This window comes from Chiloscyllium punctatum, chromosome 48 (genome assembly GCF_047496795.1).
Source record: "Chiloscyllium punctatum isolate Juve2018m chromosome 48, sChiPun1.3, whole genome shotgun sequence".
Lineage (NCBI taxonomy): Eukaryota > Metazoa > Chordata > Chondrichthyes > Orectolobiformes > Hemiscylliidae > Chiloscyllium > Chiloscyllium punctatum.
The window spans coordinates 61,843,989-61,863,281 of record NC_092786.1 but is presented as its reverse complement, the minus strand read 5'-3'; the positions used below and the strand labels follow the sequence as shown (position 1 = coordinate 61,863,281).

The 19,293-nt window shown below is 46.6% G+C and overlaps 2 protein-coding genes across 6 annotated transcripts in view; both read left to right on the top strand.

Annotated features, from left to right (window-relative positions):
• The window catches only part of sqor (sulfide quinone oxidoreductase), a 40,093-nt gene extending 38,479 nt beyond the window's left edge, over positions 1-1,614 (top strand). For both annotated transcript variants that reach the window (XM_072565440.1, XM_072565441.1), the window contains exon 10: positions 1,036-1,614. In XM_072565440.1, coding sequence (XP_072421541.1) covers positions 1,036-1,093 — 58 coding nt within the window. In that variant the 3' untranslated portion in view covers positions 1,094-1,614. The remainder of the gene's footprint in view (positions 1-1,035) is intronic.
• An 8,251-nt stretch (positions 1,615-9,865) lies between these two features.
• Positions 9,866-19,293, top strand: part of LOC140469128 (signal peptide peptidase-like 2A) — a 33,045-nt gene continuing 23,617 nt past the window's right edge. For all 4 annotated transcript variants that reach the window (XM_072565439.1, XM_072565436.1, XM_072565437.1 and 1 more), the window contains exons 1-4: positions 9,866-10,002; positions 12,282-12,401; positions 14,265-14,447; positions 15,721-15,810. In XM_072565439.1, the coding sequence (XP_072421540.1) occupies positions 9,937-10,002; positions 12,282-12,401; positions 14,265-14,447; positions 15,721-15,810 (459 nt within the window). In that variant the 5' untranslated portion in view covers positions 9,866-9,936. The remainder of the gene's footprint in view (positions 10,003-12,281; positions 12,402-14,264; positions 14,448-15,720; positions 15,811-19,293) is intronic.

Genomic DNA, 19,293 nt, shown 5'->3' with positions numbered 1-19,293 from the left:
CTACAAACAAAAGGATGCAGTTTGAAAGGAGGTGAAGGAGTAGAGGGATTTGAAGATTTATGTGAACAGGTCATTAAAGGCAGCAGGACAGGTTGAGAGTATGGTTAATAAAACATATAGAACTTTATGATCTCTGAGTAAGGCCATAGAATGCTGGAGCAAGGAAGTTATATTGATCAGCCTGATCTGGATTATTGTGTTCAGCTCTGGCCACCCCACTTTAGGGGAAATGTGAAGGCATTAAACTGTAGCAGAGGTTTAGCAAAATGGTTTCAGGGATAAGGAGCTTCACTTCTGAAGATAAATTAGAGAAACTGAAGTTGTTCTCCTTGGAGGACAGGAGGACTTAAAATCTGAGTGAAGCTTTTAAAATTGAGTGTCTGGACTGAATACAAAAGGAGAAGTTGTTCCTGTTCCTGAAAGGATCAAGAACAAGTGGGCCAATATTTAAAGCAAAAGCAGTAAAAGTGATCTAAGGAAACAGTTTCAACATAGTGATTAGGGTCTGGAATGTACGGAATATGGTGAAAGCAGCTCCTATTTCAGTAGAGTAGCTTTTTATTTGTCATTTCTCCCAAATACAACTGACACTGTAAAACCAAGACAGCATTCCTCCAAGACAGAGGGTGCTATGTGCTCAGCACAAAGTACACAATCGGACACGGCATAAAATGCATAAATTGCTGCATTCAAAAGGGAATGAGGTGATAAATTGAAAAGAAACTATGTGCAGGGTTTCCAGGAGAAGGCAGGTGAGATGGTATTAAAGTGAGATGGCCATTTGGAAGGCTGGTGCAAACACAGTAAGCTGAATGCCCTGTGTGGCTGGACCATGTTCTGACGTTGATTCCTGTATGAGTTGTGTTTTAAGATTTATGAAGAATAAATTATGAATAAAGCTAATGTCTAATTCTAATTTAAAACTAAGCTGTTTAGTGTAACATCAGGATGTACGTAGTATAAACAGGACTGTGTGTAGCATTAATGATTGTTTGAGCATTGACTACATTCTCCAATGCTTTTCTGTTTTTCAAGGGGACGTTGGGGAGGTCCAAAACCTCTGAGAACATTGATGCACCTCGGTATGAAGTAAAGGATGTTCTTCAATTGGACTGTTCACCAATCACTAATGTCTCTCTCATGCACTGGTACTCTCTAAACTGAACTGCAATAACATATGGGTATTCTGGCATTTCTCTTGTCAGCTCAAAATGAAATTACTAAATAGTTATCCAAAATAATAAAACTCCTTCATCTTACTGGGGCAAGACACAGGAAATATTTTTGTAATTGTGCTTCTCATCAATAAGGTTTGTTACTTTTTTCAGCATTGACTGAAATTCATGCTCTCATTTAATGAGCAAACACTCCTGTCATTAACAAAACCATCACCCGTTCTTCCGAAAGTGCTCCTTATCTTCGTTTTTAAAAGTAACTCAACATACAAAAACTACCTGCTGTTTCAGATCATTGCCCTGAAAGTTTCTGCTGAAAATTTAAACTTTGATATTAAAGCTGCATCATTCAGAATGAGAACAGTCAAGAAACTGCAATTGTTCAGATGTTTATTATAGTCAGAATTCATTACAATAAAGTTTTTCTACCATTATCTGACATGACTGGTTGGCTTCATAATGATATTTGAGTGGTTAGCACTGCTGCCTCAGTGCCAGGAACCCAGGTTCGATTTCAGCCTTGGGTGATTGTCTGTATGGAGCTTGCATGTTCTCCCCGTGTCTGCGTGGGTTTCTGCTGGGTGTTCCAATTTCCTCCTGCAGTCCAAAGAAGTGCAGGTACGGTGGATTGGCCAATAGTGTTCAGGGACGTGTAGGTTAGGTGCATTAGCTGTGGGATATGCAGGGTTACAGGGATAGGGTAAGGAGATGGGTCTGGGTGGGATACTGTTTGGAGGGTTGATGTGGACCTGATGGGCTGAATGGCCTGTTTCCACATGGAGATTCTATTCACTTATTCACTGAAAAGCCAGTTGTGAATGTTTAAGGAGACAGTTGTTCTGTTATAGGTTCTCACCCGAAGCAAGTTACATGTGATGTGGTGTGAGGTTTGTGATATGATGATTGAACTAACACTGTATTAGGAACGTTTCCAAGGGAGAAATGTCAATTACTTGGGACATAAATTTAAGGTAAAAGGAGGCTAAGTTTAAACAAGGTGAGGCAAATCTTTTAGAGTGTGGTAAGTGCCTGGAATACACTGCGAGAGGGGGTGGTGGAAGTGGATACAACTGCAACATTTAGGAGATATCTTGAGATATGAGTAGGCAGGAGAAAGTGAGGACGGCAGATGCTGGAGACCAGAGGTGAAAAATGTGCTGGAAAAACGCACCAGGCCAGGCAGCATCCGAGGAGCAGGAGAATCGACGTTTCGGGAAGAAGGGCTTATGCCCGAAATGTCGATTCTCCTGCTCCTCGGATGCTGCCTGGCCTGCTGTGTTTTTCCAGCACCACGTATGAAAAGACAGCGAATTGAGGGATACAGACTATGTAGAGGCAAAAGGTTTTTGTTTAGAAAGACATCATGAATCAATGCTGTTTAAGGTGTAGGTTTGCTCGCTGAGCTGTAGGTTTGATATCCAGACGTTTCATTACCTGGCGAGGTAACATCATCAGTGGCGACCTCCAAGTGAAGCGAAGCTGTTGTCTCCTGCTTTCTATTTATATCTTTCTCCTGGATGGGGTTCCTGGGGTTTGTGGTGATGTCATTTCCTGTTCGTTTTCTGAGGGGTTGATAGATGGTATCTAGATCGATTGTGTTTGTTCATGGCGTTGTGGTTGGAGTGCCAGGCCTCTAGGAATTCTCTGGCATGTCTTTGCTTAGCCTGTCCCAGGATAGATGTGTTGTCCCAGTCGAAGTGGTGTTTTTTTTTCATCCGTGTGTAGGGCTACGAGGAAGAGAGGGTCGTGTCTTTTTGTGGCTAGCTGGTGTTCGTGTATCCTGGTGGCTAACTTTCTTCCTGTTTGTCCTACGTAGTGTTTGTGGCAGTCCTTGCATGGCATTTTGTAGATGACATTGGTTTTGTCCATGGGTTGTACTGGGTCTTTTAAGTTTGTTAGTTTTTGTTTGTTGGTGAGTTTGTGTGCTACTAGGATTCCGAGGTGTCTTAGTAGTCTGGCTGTCATTTCTGAGACGACTTCGATGTATGGTAAGGTGGTTAGGGTTTCTGGCTGTTTGGTCTGCTTGTTGTGGTTTGTTCTTGAGGAATCTGCGCACTGTATTTTTTGAGTATCCGTTCTTCTCGAATACGTTGTATAGGTGGTTCTTCTCTGTTTTCCAAAGTTTGTTTGTGCTGCAGTATGTGGTGGCTTGTTGGAATAGTGTTTTGATACAGCTTTGTTTGTGTGTGTTGGGATGGTTGCTGGTGTAGTTAAGTATTTGGTCAGTGTTTGTCGGTTTTCTGTATACGCAGGTAAAAGGAGGCTAAGTTTAAACAAAGTGAGGCAAATCTTTTTAGAGTGTGGTTGCTACACCAGCAACCACCCCAACACACACAAACAAAGCTGTATCAAAACACTATTCCAATGAGGCAGCACAAACAAACTTTGGAAAACAGAGGAGAACCACCTACACAACGTATTCAAAAAGAACGGACACTCAAAAAATACAGTGCACAGATTCCTCAAGAACAAACCACAACAAGCAGACCAAACACAGCCAGAAACCCTAACCACCTTACCATACATCAAAGAAGTTTCAGAAATGACAGCCAGACTACTAAGACCCCTCGGACTCCTAGTAGCACACAAACCCACCAACACACTCGAACAAAAACTAACAAACTTAAAAAACCCAGTACAACCCATGGACAAAACCAACGTCATCTACAAAATTCCATGCAAGGACTGCCACAAACACTACGTTGGACAAACAGGAAGAAAGTTAGCCACCAGGATACATGAACACCAGCTAGCCACAAAAAGACACGACCCTCTCTCCCTCATAGCCCTACACCACAGATGCAAAAAAACACCACTTCGACTGGGACAACACATCTATCCTGGGACAGGCTAAGCAAAGACATGCCAGAGAATTCCTAGAGGCCTGGCACTCCACCCACAACGCCATGAACAAACCTAGATCTAGATACCATCTATCAACCCCTCAGAAAATGAACAGGAAATGACATCACCACAAACCCCAGGAACCCCATCCAGGAGAAAGATATAAATAGAAAGCAGGAGACAACAGCTTCACTTCACTTGGAGGTCGCCAGTGATGATGTTACCTAGCCAGGTAATGAAACGTCTGGATATCAAACCTACAGCTCAGCGAGCAAACCTACACCTTAAAGTAGGACCTGAGCTACAAATCTTCACAAACCTTGCAAAAGTCAGTGCAGTCTTGGTGGGTCAAAGAGTCTGTTCATGGGCTGTATTGTTCTTTGTATTAATTAAAGCTATTGTCAGATGTTTGTTCAGTTGTGACTGGTTATGCAGTGTTTGTTTTTGGGATCAGTGTTTTACAGTCAATATATTGACAATGTCAGTGTTTTTGTTTGAAACCACCTCCCTCTGCAGCTTTTGAGTCTGAACACAATTCCCAGCCAGCACAATTGTTGAAAGGAGTTTAATTAGTATTTGGTTTCTTTGAACCCACAAGTTTGGAATATACTGAGAATTATAGATTCCTTTTTAATAAACATGATGGTCATTGAACAGTATGATCATCACTAGCACACGATACTTTTTAAAGTCTTTAATAGAATTGAAATGCTGGGATGAATTTTGATTGGCTTCATCCCAGTAACCTCTATTAACTATAAGAGACTGGTCACAGTTAAAACAAGCCACTGTTTCTTGGAGTGTGGTAGAAATAAGCAAATATCACATCTTTGAAACAAGAGACCTATTTGTGATGAAGGGCACCAGTTTGTAATTACTAAGTGGTGAAGGTAATGATAGAGAATGAAGAAGTCCATGTTGTGTTGAGGACTGCAGATGCTGGAGAGTCAGAGTTGGAAAGGGTGGCATTGGAAAAGCACAGCAGGTCAGACAGCATCCCAGAAGCAGGAGAGTCGTATTGTGTTGAATGGACCGTTTTTGTGAAAGAGCAGAGTGGGCACAGCGCAGCCTCTTCTCCAGTGAGATTATCATTGTGAATCATCATTCTCCTCCAACATTTCAGCAATTGATTTTTGAAATAACCTGATTAGCTGCTTACCCAAATGTTTACTGTCCAGCTAGGAATCCACACTGAAGATATCAGGAACTGACTCTTTAATGTGGGGCAGCTGGCCCCCTGATGTAACTGTACATTCTCGTGCTGTAGTTTATTGGGTATAGGCAGAAATGTGGATTTGAGATTACAGTCTGATCAGCCATGAGCCCTATTTCTTGTTTGTATGTTTGGAAGGTAGGGAAGGCTTGTGGACAGACAGCAAGTGAAAGGATTAAAATACCTCTCATTGGAAGTTTATAGGATATGCTTATTTGTAAATCAAGCAGTAAGGAGAAGGTTTTTTTTGCAGACACAACACTTCTGTTGAGATACTCCACAGGATTTTTAAAATTCATCTGTGGGACTTGGGCATCGCTGGCTGGCCAGCATTGATAGCCCATCCCTATTATCCCTTGAGAAGGTCGTGGTGAGCTGCCTTGAATCACTGCAGTCCATTTGCTGTGGGTTGATCCACAATGCCGGTAAGGAGGGAATTCCAGGATTTTGACCCAATGACTGTGAAGGAATGCCAGTATATTCCCAAGTCTGGGTGGAGAGTGGCTTGGAGCGGAACTTGCAGGTGGTGGTATTCCCAAGTGCATGTTGTCCTTGTCCTTCTAGATGGAAGTGGTTATGGGTTTGGAAGGTGCTGTCTAAGGATCTTTGAATTTCTGCAGTGTATCTTGTAGATAGTACACACTGCTGCTACTGAGTGTCGGTGGGGGAGGGATTGAATGTTTGTAGATGTGCCAATCAAATGGGTTGCTTTGTCCTGGATGGTGTCAAGCTTCTTGAGTGTCGTTGGAGCTGCCCCCATCCAGGCAGGTCCTAGTATTCCATCACACTCCTGTCTTGTGCCTTGTAGATTGATAGATTTTGGGGTGTCAGGTGGTGAGTTACTTGCCACTGTATCCCTAACCTCTGACCTGCTCTTGTAGCCACTGTGTTTATGTGGTGAGTCCAGTTGAGTTTTTGATCAATGGTAACCCCAAGGATGTTGACAGTGATGGTAATACCATTGAATGTCATGGGGCAGTGGTTAGTGCCTCATTAGTGATGTAACTTTGCTGGAAGACGAATGGGGATTCTCTACAGAAAGTCTGTCCCTAGATTGTAAATGTGGGAAGACCAGCACTGATGACAAAATACTGAGAATCCAGATAAGGGCTTGCATCTCCAAACTGCAGATACTGGTGCTACTGTTGAACTGCATTGACAAGAGCAGAGAATGGCTGTGCATTCATAATGCTCAAACGTTCCTCAACTGAGACCAAAGGGAGAGAGTGAAAGCATGGAACAAGACAAGTGGCAACAATACTAGCCCACACACAAAGATTTATTGACATTTACCTGAAAAACCATCTGACGTAATTGAGTAACTGATCTCACTCAATATCATTGGGTGTCCTTGAAGATGTCACAGTAGTTTTAAAAGGGAGAGGAACAGACAAAGGAAGCACATGGTGAGGTCAGTGAAGGAGAGAGAGAGAGAGAGAGAGAAAGAAACCCACATTTCTAACTGACAGCAGTGAACTTGCATAGTTACTGCTTTTGCAATTTGAATTCATGTATCGCTGGATGTTGGAGTGCACCTGGGAAAATTAACAAACAGTGAAATTCACAATTAATCTTGGAGGAACCTGTTTGGGAGGTCACAGTGCAGAAACAATGGATATTTTAAGTGTGGCCCTTTACAGTAAGTCTGCAGTAGTGAATAGAGTGGATTCTTTCTTGATTATGTTTTATTGAGATATGTCTCTTGATTAAACTTAAAAAATATAAGCCATAACTCTTAATTTAGCCTGGAGCAGTGGTTTGTAGTGGAATAAGACAGTGCTATTTTCTGGATCTGTAGATTGAAAGAAGCAAAAATGGCCTTTAATACAGTGATATGCTCTTCTTGTCAGATGTGAGTGTTTAGGGAGAGTTTACGGGTTACTGAGGATTATATCGCAAATAAATGCCATTGGTTGCGAATGCTATCCAAATCAAATGGATCGGTTGGAGACACTATTAGAGGCAATGAGGAATTTACAAGAGCAACAGTATGTGATGGATGGCAGTTATAGGACGGGGGTAAAGTCACAGATACAGTCACGTAGATGAGTTAACTCCAGGAAAGGTAAGAGAAGGTAGGGAGTTAGTGTAGGAGTCTTTGTGGCTATCTCCATTTCAAACGAGTGTGCTGTTTTGAAAAATGTGATGGATTCTCAGGGAACAGATCACAAACAGCCAAGTTTCTGGTAATAAGATGAGCCCTAATGCAATGAGGGATAAGTCGGGTTCCAAGAGTGTGATTGTGTTGGGGACGCTAGTCTGAGGTACAGATGGACATTTCCTTGGCCAGCAGTGAAAAATCAGAATGATGTGTTGCTTCCCTGGTGCCAGGATCAAAGATGTCTCCGAGAGGGTGCAGTGTGTTCTCAAGGGGGAGAGGAGCCAGTAGAATGTCATTGTATACATTGGAACTAATGACATAAAGTCATAGAGTTGTACAGCATGGAAAAATACACCTCAGTCCAACCCGTCCAGGCTGACCAGATATCCCAACCCAATCTAGTCTCATCTGCCAGCACCTGGCCCATATCCCTCTAACCCCTTCCTATTCATATACCCATCCAAATGCCTTTTAAATGTTACAATTGTACCAGCCTCCACATCCTCTGGCAGCTCATTCCATACACGTACCACCCTCTGCGTGAAAAAGTTGCCCCTTAGGTCTCTTTTATATCTTTCTCCTCTCACCCTAAACCTATGCCCTCTAGTTCTGGACTCCCTGACTCTGGAGTGGGTGAGGCTAGAACTAAAGGGCATAGATTCAGGGTGAGAGGGGTAAGAGTGGTACGTGTATGGAATGAGCTGCCAGAGGAAGTGGTGGAGGCTGGTACAATTGCAACATTTAAGAGGCATTTGGATGGGTATATGAATAGGAAGGGTTTGGAGGGATATGGGCTGGGTGTTGGCAGGTGGGACTAGATTGGGTTGGGATATCTGGTCGGCATAGACCCTTCAGTTCAACTTGTCTGTTTCCGTGCTGTACATCTCTATGACTTTAAGATCCTATGTTAGTATCCTTTCTTTGCTGGATTGTTTATGAGATGAAAATTGTCAAAGTTAAATCAACAGGAATGGATTCAAGCAAACTTCCTACTGTCTGCCATTCATGCTTGGGCAGTGTAATTGATGGAACACATATCAGACACATCCTCAGGTTGAGCACACTTAGCTACTTCATTAAGGAAAAGGAAGGATTTCCATTTATTCAGCACTTATCTGGTAAACAAATTATCTCTGTGAAGGCTGTGGGATTAGTTCAAAATACAGGAAAGTGATAGTTTTGCAAGGAGCAGCTTCTTTGAATCCCAGGCTCAACCTCTTCAGCATTTACTGCTGAACCTGTTGACAAGGTCATGGGAAGGGGAAACAAGGTGCAGCAAGTACAGTTTTGGATTACTTACTCCTTTGGTTAGAACCTTATCGTGTGACTCTTATACCTATCCTGTTATCCCAGTCATTTAGTGTGCCTTCAAGCAGCATGTTATTTTTTGTTTTTTGTAATTATCTCTCTGCCTCATTTATTCAGATCATAGGTCATCCCTTTCCTTGTTATTCAGCTGTTGACACTTTACTCACACCATCTGACACTCTTGGTCACTTGCAGGACTCACACCATTTGTATAATGTTTTGATCATTGTGCCCATATACTCTGCTCTGTGTGCTTCTTTATCACTAGCTTGTGGGCGGCACGGTGGCACAGTGGTTAGCACTGCTGCCTCACAGCGCCAGAGACCCGGGTTCAGTTCCCGCCTCAGGCAACTGACTGTGTGGAGTTTGCACGTTCTCCCCGTGTCTGCGTGGGTTTCCTCCGGGCGCTCTGGTTTCCTCCCACAGCCCAAAGATGTGCTGGTCAGGTGAATTGGCCATGCTAAATTGCCCGTAGTGTTAAGTAAGGGGTAAATGTAGGGGTATGGGTGGGTGGCGCTTCGGCGGGGCGGTGTGGACTTGTTGAGCCGAAGGGCCTGTTTCTAGACTGTAAGTAATCTAATCTAATCTAATCTAGTTTGTGATTTCAAATACCTGTCAACCTTTTGGATTATAACCTGGTGTTTTGTGAATTCTGACTTTGATCATAATGTATGGTGGAATAGACTGGAACAGTTAATGGTCTATTACTGTGTGTGTACCTCTATCTGCACTGGCCTGGGTTCTGACCTTGCAATTTAAGCAAAGTGTAATGGCTTTTTCTTACTCTTGTTTCTGCTGGTGCCTGCTAAGGATCTATGCATTCGAACACAGATTAAAATACAAATTAGTTGCAAAGACAGGCCTTTATCCCCTCAAATTGTCGTCTAGGACCAATGACTCTTTTAATTTTAACAAGAGGAAAAAAATCGAACTTCTATTTAAATCTCTCTACCTCTGTCCTGGGGGTGGCGCAGTTACCGCCTGCTGTTATTTCGCCTCTGATCCACGGGGTGGCGCAGTTACCGCCTGCTGTTATTTCGCCTCTGATCCACGGGGTGGCGCAGTTACCGCCTGCTGTTATTTCACCTCTGATCCACGGGGTGGCGCAGTTACCGCCTGCTGTTATTTCGCCTCTGATCCACGGGGTGGCGCAGTTCCGCTCGCTGTCATTGCACCTTCTGGCCTCCAGGTGGCACCGTCATCGGATGACGTAACAGGACCGGAAGAGGGGCTTAAAGGGCAGCGCTGAGACTGATCGGGAGTGCGCCTGCGCCGTGAGGGGTCTTGCGGGAGCGATGGGCCTGGGCCTGGGGTCGAGGCCGGGGGCCGTCCTCGGGCTGATGCTGCTCGGACTGTGGAAGGTGCGGCTTCGGTGAAGGTGAAACCCGACCGTGACCGGACTCTGGAAATTCCGGCGGCTTTCCGGAAGTTGCTGCTCGATCGGCTTCTCCGTCAAGGACCGGAATTCCCCCCCACTCCCCCCCCACTCCCCCCCCCCCCACTCCCCCCCCCCCACTCCCCCCCCCACTCCCCCCCCACTCCCCTCCCCCACTCCCCTCCCCCACTCCCCCCCCCCCCACTCCCCCCCCCCCACTCCTCCCCCCCCCACTCCCCCCCCCCACTCCCCCCCCCCACTCCCCCCCCCCACTCCCCTCCTCCCCCCCCAGTCCCCTCTTCCCCCCCTCCCTCCCCCTCACCCCCCCCCACTCCCCCCCCACTCCCCTCCTCCCCCCCCCCACTCCCCTCCTCCCCCCCCAGTCCCCTCTTCCCCCCCTCCCCCCCACTCCCCCCCCCCCACTCCCCCCCCCCCCCCACTCCCCCCCCCCACTCCCCCCCCCCCACTCCCCCCCCCCCACTCCCCCCCCCACTCCCCCCCCCACTCCCCCCCCCCACTCCCCCCCCCACTCCCCTCCTCCCCCCCCACTCCCCTCCTCCCCCCCCCCACTCCCCTCCTCCCCCCCCAGTCCCCTCTTCCCCCCCTCCCCCCCACTCCCCCCCACTCCCCCCCCCCCACTCCCCCCCCCCCACTCCCCCCCCCCCACTCCCCCCCCCCCCACTCCCCCCCCCACTCCCCCCCCCCACTCCCCTCCTCCCCCCCCACTCCCCTCCTCCCCCCCCACTCCCCTCCTCCCCCCCCAGTCCCCTCTTCCCCCCCTCCCTCCCCCTCACCCCCCCCCACTCCCCCCCCCCACTCCCCTCCCCCCCCTCCCCTCCTCCCCCCCCAGTCCCCTCTTCCCCCCCCCAGTCCCCTCCCCCCCCCCACTCCCCCCCCCCCAGTCCCCTCTTCCCCCCCCCAGTCCCCTCCCCCCCCCCACTCCCCCCCCCCACTCCCCCCCCCCCACTCCCCTCCTCCCCCCCCACTCCCCCCCCCCCACTCCCCCCCCCCACTCCCCTCCTCCCCCCCCACTCCCCCCCCCCCCACTCCCCTCCTCCCCCCCCAGTCCCCTCTTCCCCCCCCCAGTCCCCTCTTCCCACCCCCCAGTCCCCTCTTCCCACCCCCCAGTCCCCTCTTCCCACCCCCCAGTCCCCTCTTCCCACCCCCCAGTCCCCTCTTCCCCCCCTCCCTCCCCCTCCCCGCCCCCCCACTCCCCCCCTCCCCGCCCCCCCACTCCCCCCCTCCCCGCCCCCCCACTCCCCCCCTCCCCGCCCCCCCACTCCCCCCCTCCCCGCCCCCCCACTCCCCCCCTCCCCGCCCCCCCACTCCCCCCCTCCCCCACTCCCCCCTCCCCGCCCCCCCACTCCCCCCCTCCCCACTCTCCCCCCTCCCCCCCCACTCCCCCCTCCCCTCCCCTCCCCCCTCCCCTCCCCTCCCCCCTCCCCTCCCCTCCCCCCCCCTCCCCTCCTCCCCACTCTCCCCCCTCCCCCCCCACTCCCCTCCCCCCTCCCCTCCCCCCTCCCCTCCCCTCCCCCCCCCCACTCCCCTCCTCCCCCCCCAGTCCCCTCTTCCCCCCCCCCCAGTCCCCTCTTCTCTCCCCCCCCAGTCCCCTCTTCTCTCCCCCCCCAGTCCCCTCTTCTCTCCCCCCCCAGTCCCCTCTTCTCTCCCCCCCCAGTCCCCTCTTCTCCCCCCCCCAGTCCCCTCTTTTCCCCCCCACCCCCAGTCCCCTCTTTTCCCCCCCACCCCCAGTCCCCTCTTTTCCCCCCCACCCCCAGTCCCCTCTTTTCCCCCCCACCCCCAGTCCCCTCTTTTCCCCCCCACCCCCAGTCCCCTCTTTTCCCCCCCACCCCCAGTCCCCTCTTTTCCCCCCCACCCCCAGTCCCCTCTTTTCCCCCCCACCCCCAGTCCCCTCTTTTCCCCCCCACCCCCAGTCCCCTCTTTTCCCCCCCACCCCCAGTCCCCTCTTTTCCCCCCCACCCCCAGTCCCCTCTTTTCCCCCCCACCCCCAGTCCCCTCTTTTCCCCCCCACCCCCAGTCCCCTCTTTTCCCCCCCACCCCCAGTCCCCTCTTTTCCCCCCCACCCCCAGTCCCCTCTTTTCCCCCCCCCACCCCCCAACTCCCCTCCCCCCCCCACCCCCCAACTCCCCTCCCCCCCCCCCCCCCAACTCCCCTCCCCCTCCCCCCCCCCCCCCAACTCCCCTCCCCCTCCGCCTCCCATCCCGCTCCCCTCGCCCCTCCCCCCTGACAGTTTTCTTTTTTGTGCAGGTTGGTGCAGAGCAAGGTCTTCTCCACGCTACCAGTAATTTCGACAGTGGTCTTGTGAGGGATTACTGTATTATCTATAATGATGAATGGCTGCCCTTTCCAAAGTCATTGGATAATGCTGTAAGTAATACTAATGACAGTAACTTTCTAAAAGAGTTACAAATGCAGGCTGGTTTTGGGTTTTGTTGCTTTCTTCTTTTCCTGTCCCATCCTGATCTAGAAACTTGACTGATTGGTGAATGATATTGTGTGGCAGCTTTTATTTGTAGGGACATACTGTAAACAAGCTAATAATGATTTAATTTTTCATGAAGGTGCAACTATTCCATTAGCTGAATGAGGTGGGGAAACTTTGAGAAACAGTTTGAGAGAGAATTCGTAGTTGCTTGACTTGCTCCCAGTCAAGTAGTATTTTGATTTCAAATTGCTCCATGGTCTTGCCCTTCATTGCATTGCTTAATATATTTTCCAGCACCACAATCCTTTTGGGATATTTGTACTTTTTTGTTCTGGCCCCTTGAGCTCTCCCAATTTAAATTAATTGACTAATCGTAATTGTTAAAGGCCCTTTTAATTTTTTTTATCAATGTCTCTGATCAGCTGAGTTTTCAGAAGAGAGGATTCTGGAAGAAATAGCGATGAGCACGACAATCTTGGGAGCTTTTGTATTTTGAACTTTTGCCTTGATTCTTTTTTCAAAGTCTTTGTGAAGTTGTCTGTCTGACTCCTCTGCCTTAATTTAACATCAGTAACATTAAATCCATTTCATACATGTGCAAATCTGGAGTGAAGCTCCTGTGTATCTTGTGATTAAGTGAAGCTGCAGCCCAGTAAGACTGAGAACTGCCAGATGGAGTTTAATTCAGATAAATGCAAGGTGCTGCATTTTGGGAAAGCAATTATACACTTTAATGGTAAGTTCTGAGGTAAGTTCTGCTGAACAAAGAGACCTTGGAGTGCAGGTTCATAGCTCCTTGAAAGTGGAGTTGCAGGTAGATAGGATAGTGAAGAAGGCATTTGATATGTTCTCCTTTATTGGTCAGAGCATTGAGTACAGGAGTTGGGAGGTCATGTGGCGGCTGTACAGGACATTGGTTAGGCCACTGTTGGAATATTGAGTGCAGTTCTGGTCTCCTTCCTATCGGAAAGATGTTGTGAAACTTGAAAGGGTCCAGAAAGATTTACAAGGATGTTGCCAGGGTTGGAGGATTTGAGCTACAGGGAGAGGCTGAATAGGCTGGGGCTGTTTTCCCTGGAACATCAGAGGCTGAGGGGTGACCTTATAGAGGTTTATAAAATCATGAGGGGCATGGATAGGATAAATAGACCAAGTCTTTTCCCTGGGGTCGGGGAGTCCAGAACTAGAGGGCATAGCTTTAGGGTGAGAGGGGAAAGATATGAGAGAGACCTAAGGGTCAACTTTTTCACACAGGGTGGTACGTGTATGGAATGAGCTGCCAGAGGATGTGGTAGAAGCTGGTACAATTGCAACATTTAAGAGGCATCTGGATGGGTATATGAATAGAAAGGTTTGGATGGATATGGGCCGGGTGCTGGCAGGTGGGACTAGATTGGGTTGGGATATCTGGTTGGCATGGACAGGTTGGACCGAAGGGTCTGTTTCCGTGCTGTACATCTCTATGACTTCAGTTTGACCTTTTGCTCCACATTGCAACAATAAGTATTAAAACTGGTCTCTGTTGTTGGGTGAAGTTTCAGTTTGGGGTGCTGCAGGTTATGGACAATTGAGCAAAATAGCTTTTGTAGATCTGTTTCAAAAGTCAGAATCTTGTTATTGTGACGTTTAATTGTTCCATCAAATCAACAGTTACCTCAACAAATCCAATCTAAATCTGACCAGACCAGGAAATGGTGTGCTGCTCACCAGAGATCTCACCATCGTAGTTTGTAAATTTCTGGGTACTTGGAGATATTCAGAACACAGGGACTCATTGTTTCTTCTGCTTTGTTTTATTTTTGTAGACTGCGTATCCATTACAGAATTTGACCAGCACCACACTCTGTGACTCGGCAGATGTGCCCCCAGGCGGCATAATGGGCAAGCTTATTGTGGTGATGAGAGGGAACTGCACCTTCATCAGGAAAGCACAGATCGCCCAGAAGCATTTTGCCAAAGCATTGCTGATTGCCAGTTTGGATGGTTTAGTAAGTCTAAATATGAATGACAAGTTCTGAATTTTGTTAAATATTTTAAAAAAATTCAAGAGCACTATATTTGAGTAGTTGTGCTTTAGTTATATGAAAGACTACTGGATTTTAACTAATGTTTAACCGACCATGTTGAGCCAACCACTGCATCTCAACCCCAGCCCTACATGAATAACTTCTCTCAAAATGTAGAGGTTTTGATTGATTATCACAGTGGGATAGGCCTTAATTTCTCTCAAAATTGGGTGAGCCTGAAATTGTTCATTTGTGCTGACATCCTCTTTCTAACCTAGTCACAGTCACTGCCAGGTAACAACAATGACTGCAGATGCTGGAAACCAGATCCTGGATTAGTGGTGCTGGAAGAGCACAGCAGTTCAGACAGCATCCAAGGAGCTTCGAAATTGCCCTTGGATGCTGCTTGAACTGCTGTGCTCTTCCAGCACCACTAATCCACAGTCACTGCCTGTTCTGTTATTGTCAAATCATTGACTGATCTGGTCTCCCACTCCATTTCTCTGGTCTTGCCGACTGTCTTTTGTCAAATGCCAGATAACGGTCAACTCCCCACGAAAGCAAGTTTAATTTCCTTCCCTTGACATTTAACGAAGTTATCACCATTAAATCTGTCAATATCCTTTGGATCACCATCGATTAGAAATTAAACATGAATGTTGTGGCTATGAGAGAAATGAGCTTGAGCAGTTTCCTTGTGTCTATCTAATCCACTTCCATAATAAATAACTAGCTTAAGATACTCTTTAAATGTGTAAATCTAAAGAAAAACCGAGCAACTTTGTGCAATTAACATAAATGAGTTTATGTCTAAACTCGTCAAGTCCTGTTCATCACCTGCTCTTAACCTGCTCCCCGTCAAGCAGCATTTTGATCTTATGATTCCCAGTCATGTTTTCAAATCACTCCATATTCTTGCCCTTCATTGCGTCTGGTGACTTTTTTTTCCCCCCCACACAATCCTTTTGGGATATTTGCACTTCTTTGTTTTGGCCCTTTGACCTCAATTTAAACTAACTGACCAATAGTGATTAACAGTCCTTTTAAACTGTTTTTTTTATTAATCTCTCTGACCAGCTGAGTTTCTATTGAGTGAAGGATTCTGGAATAATTAGCAATGAGCATGACTCTGGGTGTTATTATCCTTGACATTTCAGCTGCAAAATATTTTTAGGATTCAACAATTCTGTTTTCTTACATTCATAATTGACTAACATCTTGTTTAGTGTGTGTACTCACAGATCATCTGTTTCAGAGTCCTCCTTCAGGAAACAAGTCTGATACTGAGAAGCTCAACATTCCAATCGCTCTCATTGATTATAGAGATATACTGACGATGAGAAAGGTAAACCTTTCATCTTTCTTGTCTAATAATTTCACTCTAAATGTTGTGCCTTCTTCAAAATTAGTTGTACCTGGGTGGAGGTGGATTCTTTCTTCTCTCTCCCTGCCATGCAGTTGTGTCTCTTTCATCTGCAGTTAATTTCCGTGTTGCTGAGGTGAGAGCAGCCTCCAGGATAGGAGCAAAATAATGCACCATTCTTGGGTAATGCAGTGCTAACCTTGTCTAGTCTCTTTTCTAATGTCATTATCTTCCTGAGGAAATATTTTCCCAATACAAAACAGTAATCTGGTTCAAACATTCTCTGGTAAAACCGCTTTATTGTGAATATCTTCTGCTCACCCCCGTCCAGCACCTCATCCTTTCATAATAATTTGTAATTGATTCTTCGTTATCAGTTTTCCACAACTGGAGGTAATAAGAACATCAGTACATGAGGAGGCCATTCAAGCCATCGAAGATGCCTCATTGAAATGTTTGATCAGTTATGATCGCATTGAACAATGTCTCTTACCCCAATTCCCTTGCCCTGTACAACATCAGAAATCCATCAATCTTTGTTAGTCACAAAGACTGAGTTTTCACAGCCCTTTGTTTAGAGTGGCCCCAAGGTTCATATCCTTAAGAGTAAAATAAATTCTCCTCTTCTCGCACTAAGGTGCTGACTCTTTTTGTTTTTAAACTATGGCTCCAGTTCTAGACTTGCAACCAGGTGAATGATATTATGTGCATCTACTGTCTATTCCTTTTTTATGCATTTTGTAAGATTCAAGGAGATCACCTCTCATCATTTGAAACTCAAGAACACCATCTCAGTTTATCCAAATTGTCTTCATAGGACAGTCCCACTATGCCAGAAACACATCTAGTGAACCTTTATTGCAATCTCTCTATAGCAGTAGTACCTTTCTTGCGGTAAGGAGACCAGAGCTGCACATAGTACTCTGGATGCAGCCAAACTAAGCTCCTAAACAAGGCTTCAGTACTCCTGGGCTTAAATCCCCTTTCAGTAATGGCTAGTGTTCTATTATCTTCCCAAATAATTTGCTGCTACCACATATTAGCCTTCAGTGACTTAATGGCACTGAGGTCCCTTTGTCCCATTTAAGAAATCTGTTTCTCAGACCAAGTGAATAAACTCATTTTCAAAACAATGAAATAAAGCTGTTTGCTGTTCACTCATCGTACCCTTCATACTCTGCATCTTCCACTATGAGCTGTTAAATATCAAAGCTCTCTTCTCAAATTCCCTTCATGATTAACATAAAGTGTTCATTTTAAACTGGCTTTGAAATGTCCTTTATTTAACTGGGAGAAAATGAAGACACCGGATGCTGGAGTTCAGAGTAGAGAAAGTGTTGTGGGCAAGAGTCCTTCCTGATGAAGGGCTTATGCCCAAAACATCGATTTTCCTGCTCCTCAAACGCTGCCTGACCTGCTGTGCTTTTCCAGCACCAAACTCTTTATCTAACTGTACACAGTCTTCTATTTATTCTTTCCAGTCTTATTACTATTTCACTCATGTTCTTTGCCTTTGCTTTTTAAAAGATTAGATTAGATTCCCTACAGTGTGGAGACAGGCCCTTTGGCCCAACAAGTCCACACTGACCCTCCGAAGAGTAACCCACCCAGGCCCATTTCCCTCTGACTAATGCACCTCACACTACGGGCAATTTAGCATGGCCAATTCACCTGACCTGCACATCTTTGGACTGTGGGAGGAAACCGGAGCACCCGGAGGAAACCCACGCAGACATGGGGAGAATGTGCAAACTCCACATGGTCACCCAAGGCTGGAATCGAACCTGGGACCCTGGTGCTGTGAGGCAGCAATGCTAACCACTGAGCTACCATGCTGCCCGTGATGCAATAGGCATTTACATGGTTTCACCTTCGTGTATTTCGGTTTTCAGAGGATTTCGGTTATCAGAGTATTATTTGAAATCCTTCTGTTCATCCACACCTTCTGTTCATACGCATTCCTGTTTTACTGATCCTAACACCTCTTGAGTTGTGAACTGTTTTGCTAACCTGTCCTCAATTCTTACTGTTTACAACAATTGCCTATTTGTGTCATCAGCAAATTGAGACTGTGCTCACTACGTCCAAATCTCAATCCAAAAACCATCAAAAGTGGTTTTCCAATCTTTGTATCTTGTTCCTTTATTCAGTCTGAGATACCTCAAAATTCAGGCACAACTTTTACAAACATGAGTTAGAAGAAGTTGACCACTTGGTCCCTCAAACCTGTTGTCCCATTCAGTCACATTATGACTGTTTTATTTGTGTTCCTTATTCCACATTACCTTCTACCTCTAATGTTTGATTTCTTACCTAACAAGAATATATCTATCATAGTTTTAAAAATATTTAATGACCTCACCTATGCCACCTTGTAAGTTAGAGAGCCCAAAGTGCCTCAACTGAGGGGGAAAGAATTTTCTTAGATTTGGTCCTAAAAGGGCACAACCCATAACTTTAAACCCTGCTCACGATGTCTAGACTGACGCATAAGTGGAAGCTCCTTTCCACATCCATCATATCAAGATCATTAGGATCATGTACATTTGGATCAAGTCATCCCTCACTCTTGTAACCTCCGATGGAAACAAACCCAGTCTGCTGAACCTTTCCTTGTCGGGCAACTCACTCATTCCTGGTATCAATCGAGTAAATCTCTGAATTGCCACCAACACATTTACATCCGTGCTTGTATAATACTGGCTGAAAACTGGACACAGTGTTCAAGATGGGGTTTCACCAGTGTTCTGTATATTTAAACCACAACATTCCTTTGTGTTAAATTTCACTCTATAATACCATTCCATTAGCCTGCCTGACATGTACCTGTACTCTAACCTTTTGAGACTTTTGTGCAGGAATAATTTGATCCCACAGCACCGCTAAATGTCACAGTCATGCAGTGCCTTTTTAGTCCTGCCAAAGCGAACAACTTCACATTTTCTAACACTTTACTATAGGCTGATCTTTGGTTAAAAACAAGGACTGCAGATGTTGGAAACCAGATTCTGGATTAGTGGTGCTGGAAAAGCACAGCAGTTCAGGCACCATCCGAGGAGCAGCAAAATCGACGTTTCGGGCAAACGCCCTTCATGACGAATAGAGGCTGATCTTTGCCAACTCACTTTACCTATTTGCAAGCTCTTCGTGTTTTCAACAAACTTTCTTAACTATCTTGGTGTCATCTCCAAATTTAGTTGTTATGTGTTTGCTCCTTCATCAAACATTCCTGAAGAAGGGCTTATGCCCGAAACGTCCATTCTCCTGTTTCTTGGATGCTGCCTGACCTGCTGCGCTTTTCCAGCAATACATTTTTCAGCTCTGCTTCATCAAAGTCATATATGTAAAAACATTGAGGTTCATCACACCCTTGATGAGACTTGTCTCATATTCCCAATCAAAGACTTGTTGCATATTCTGTTTTCTACCCCTTTTCAGCCCATTGGCCCATCTGGTCCAGATCCT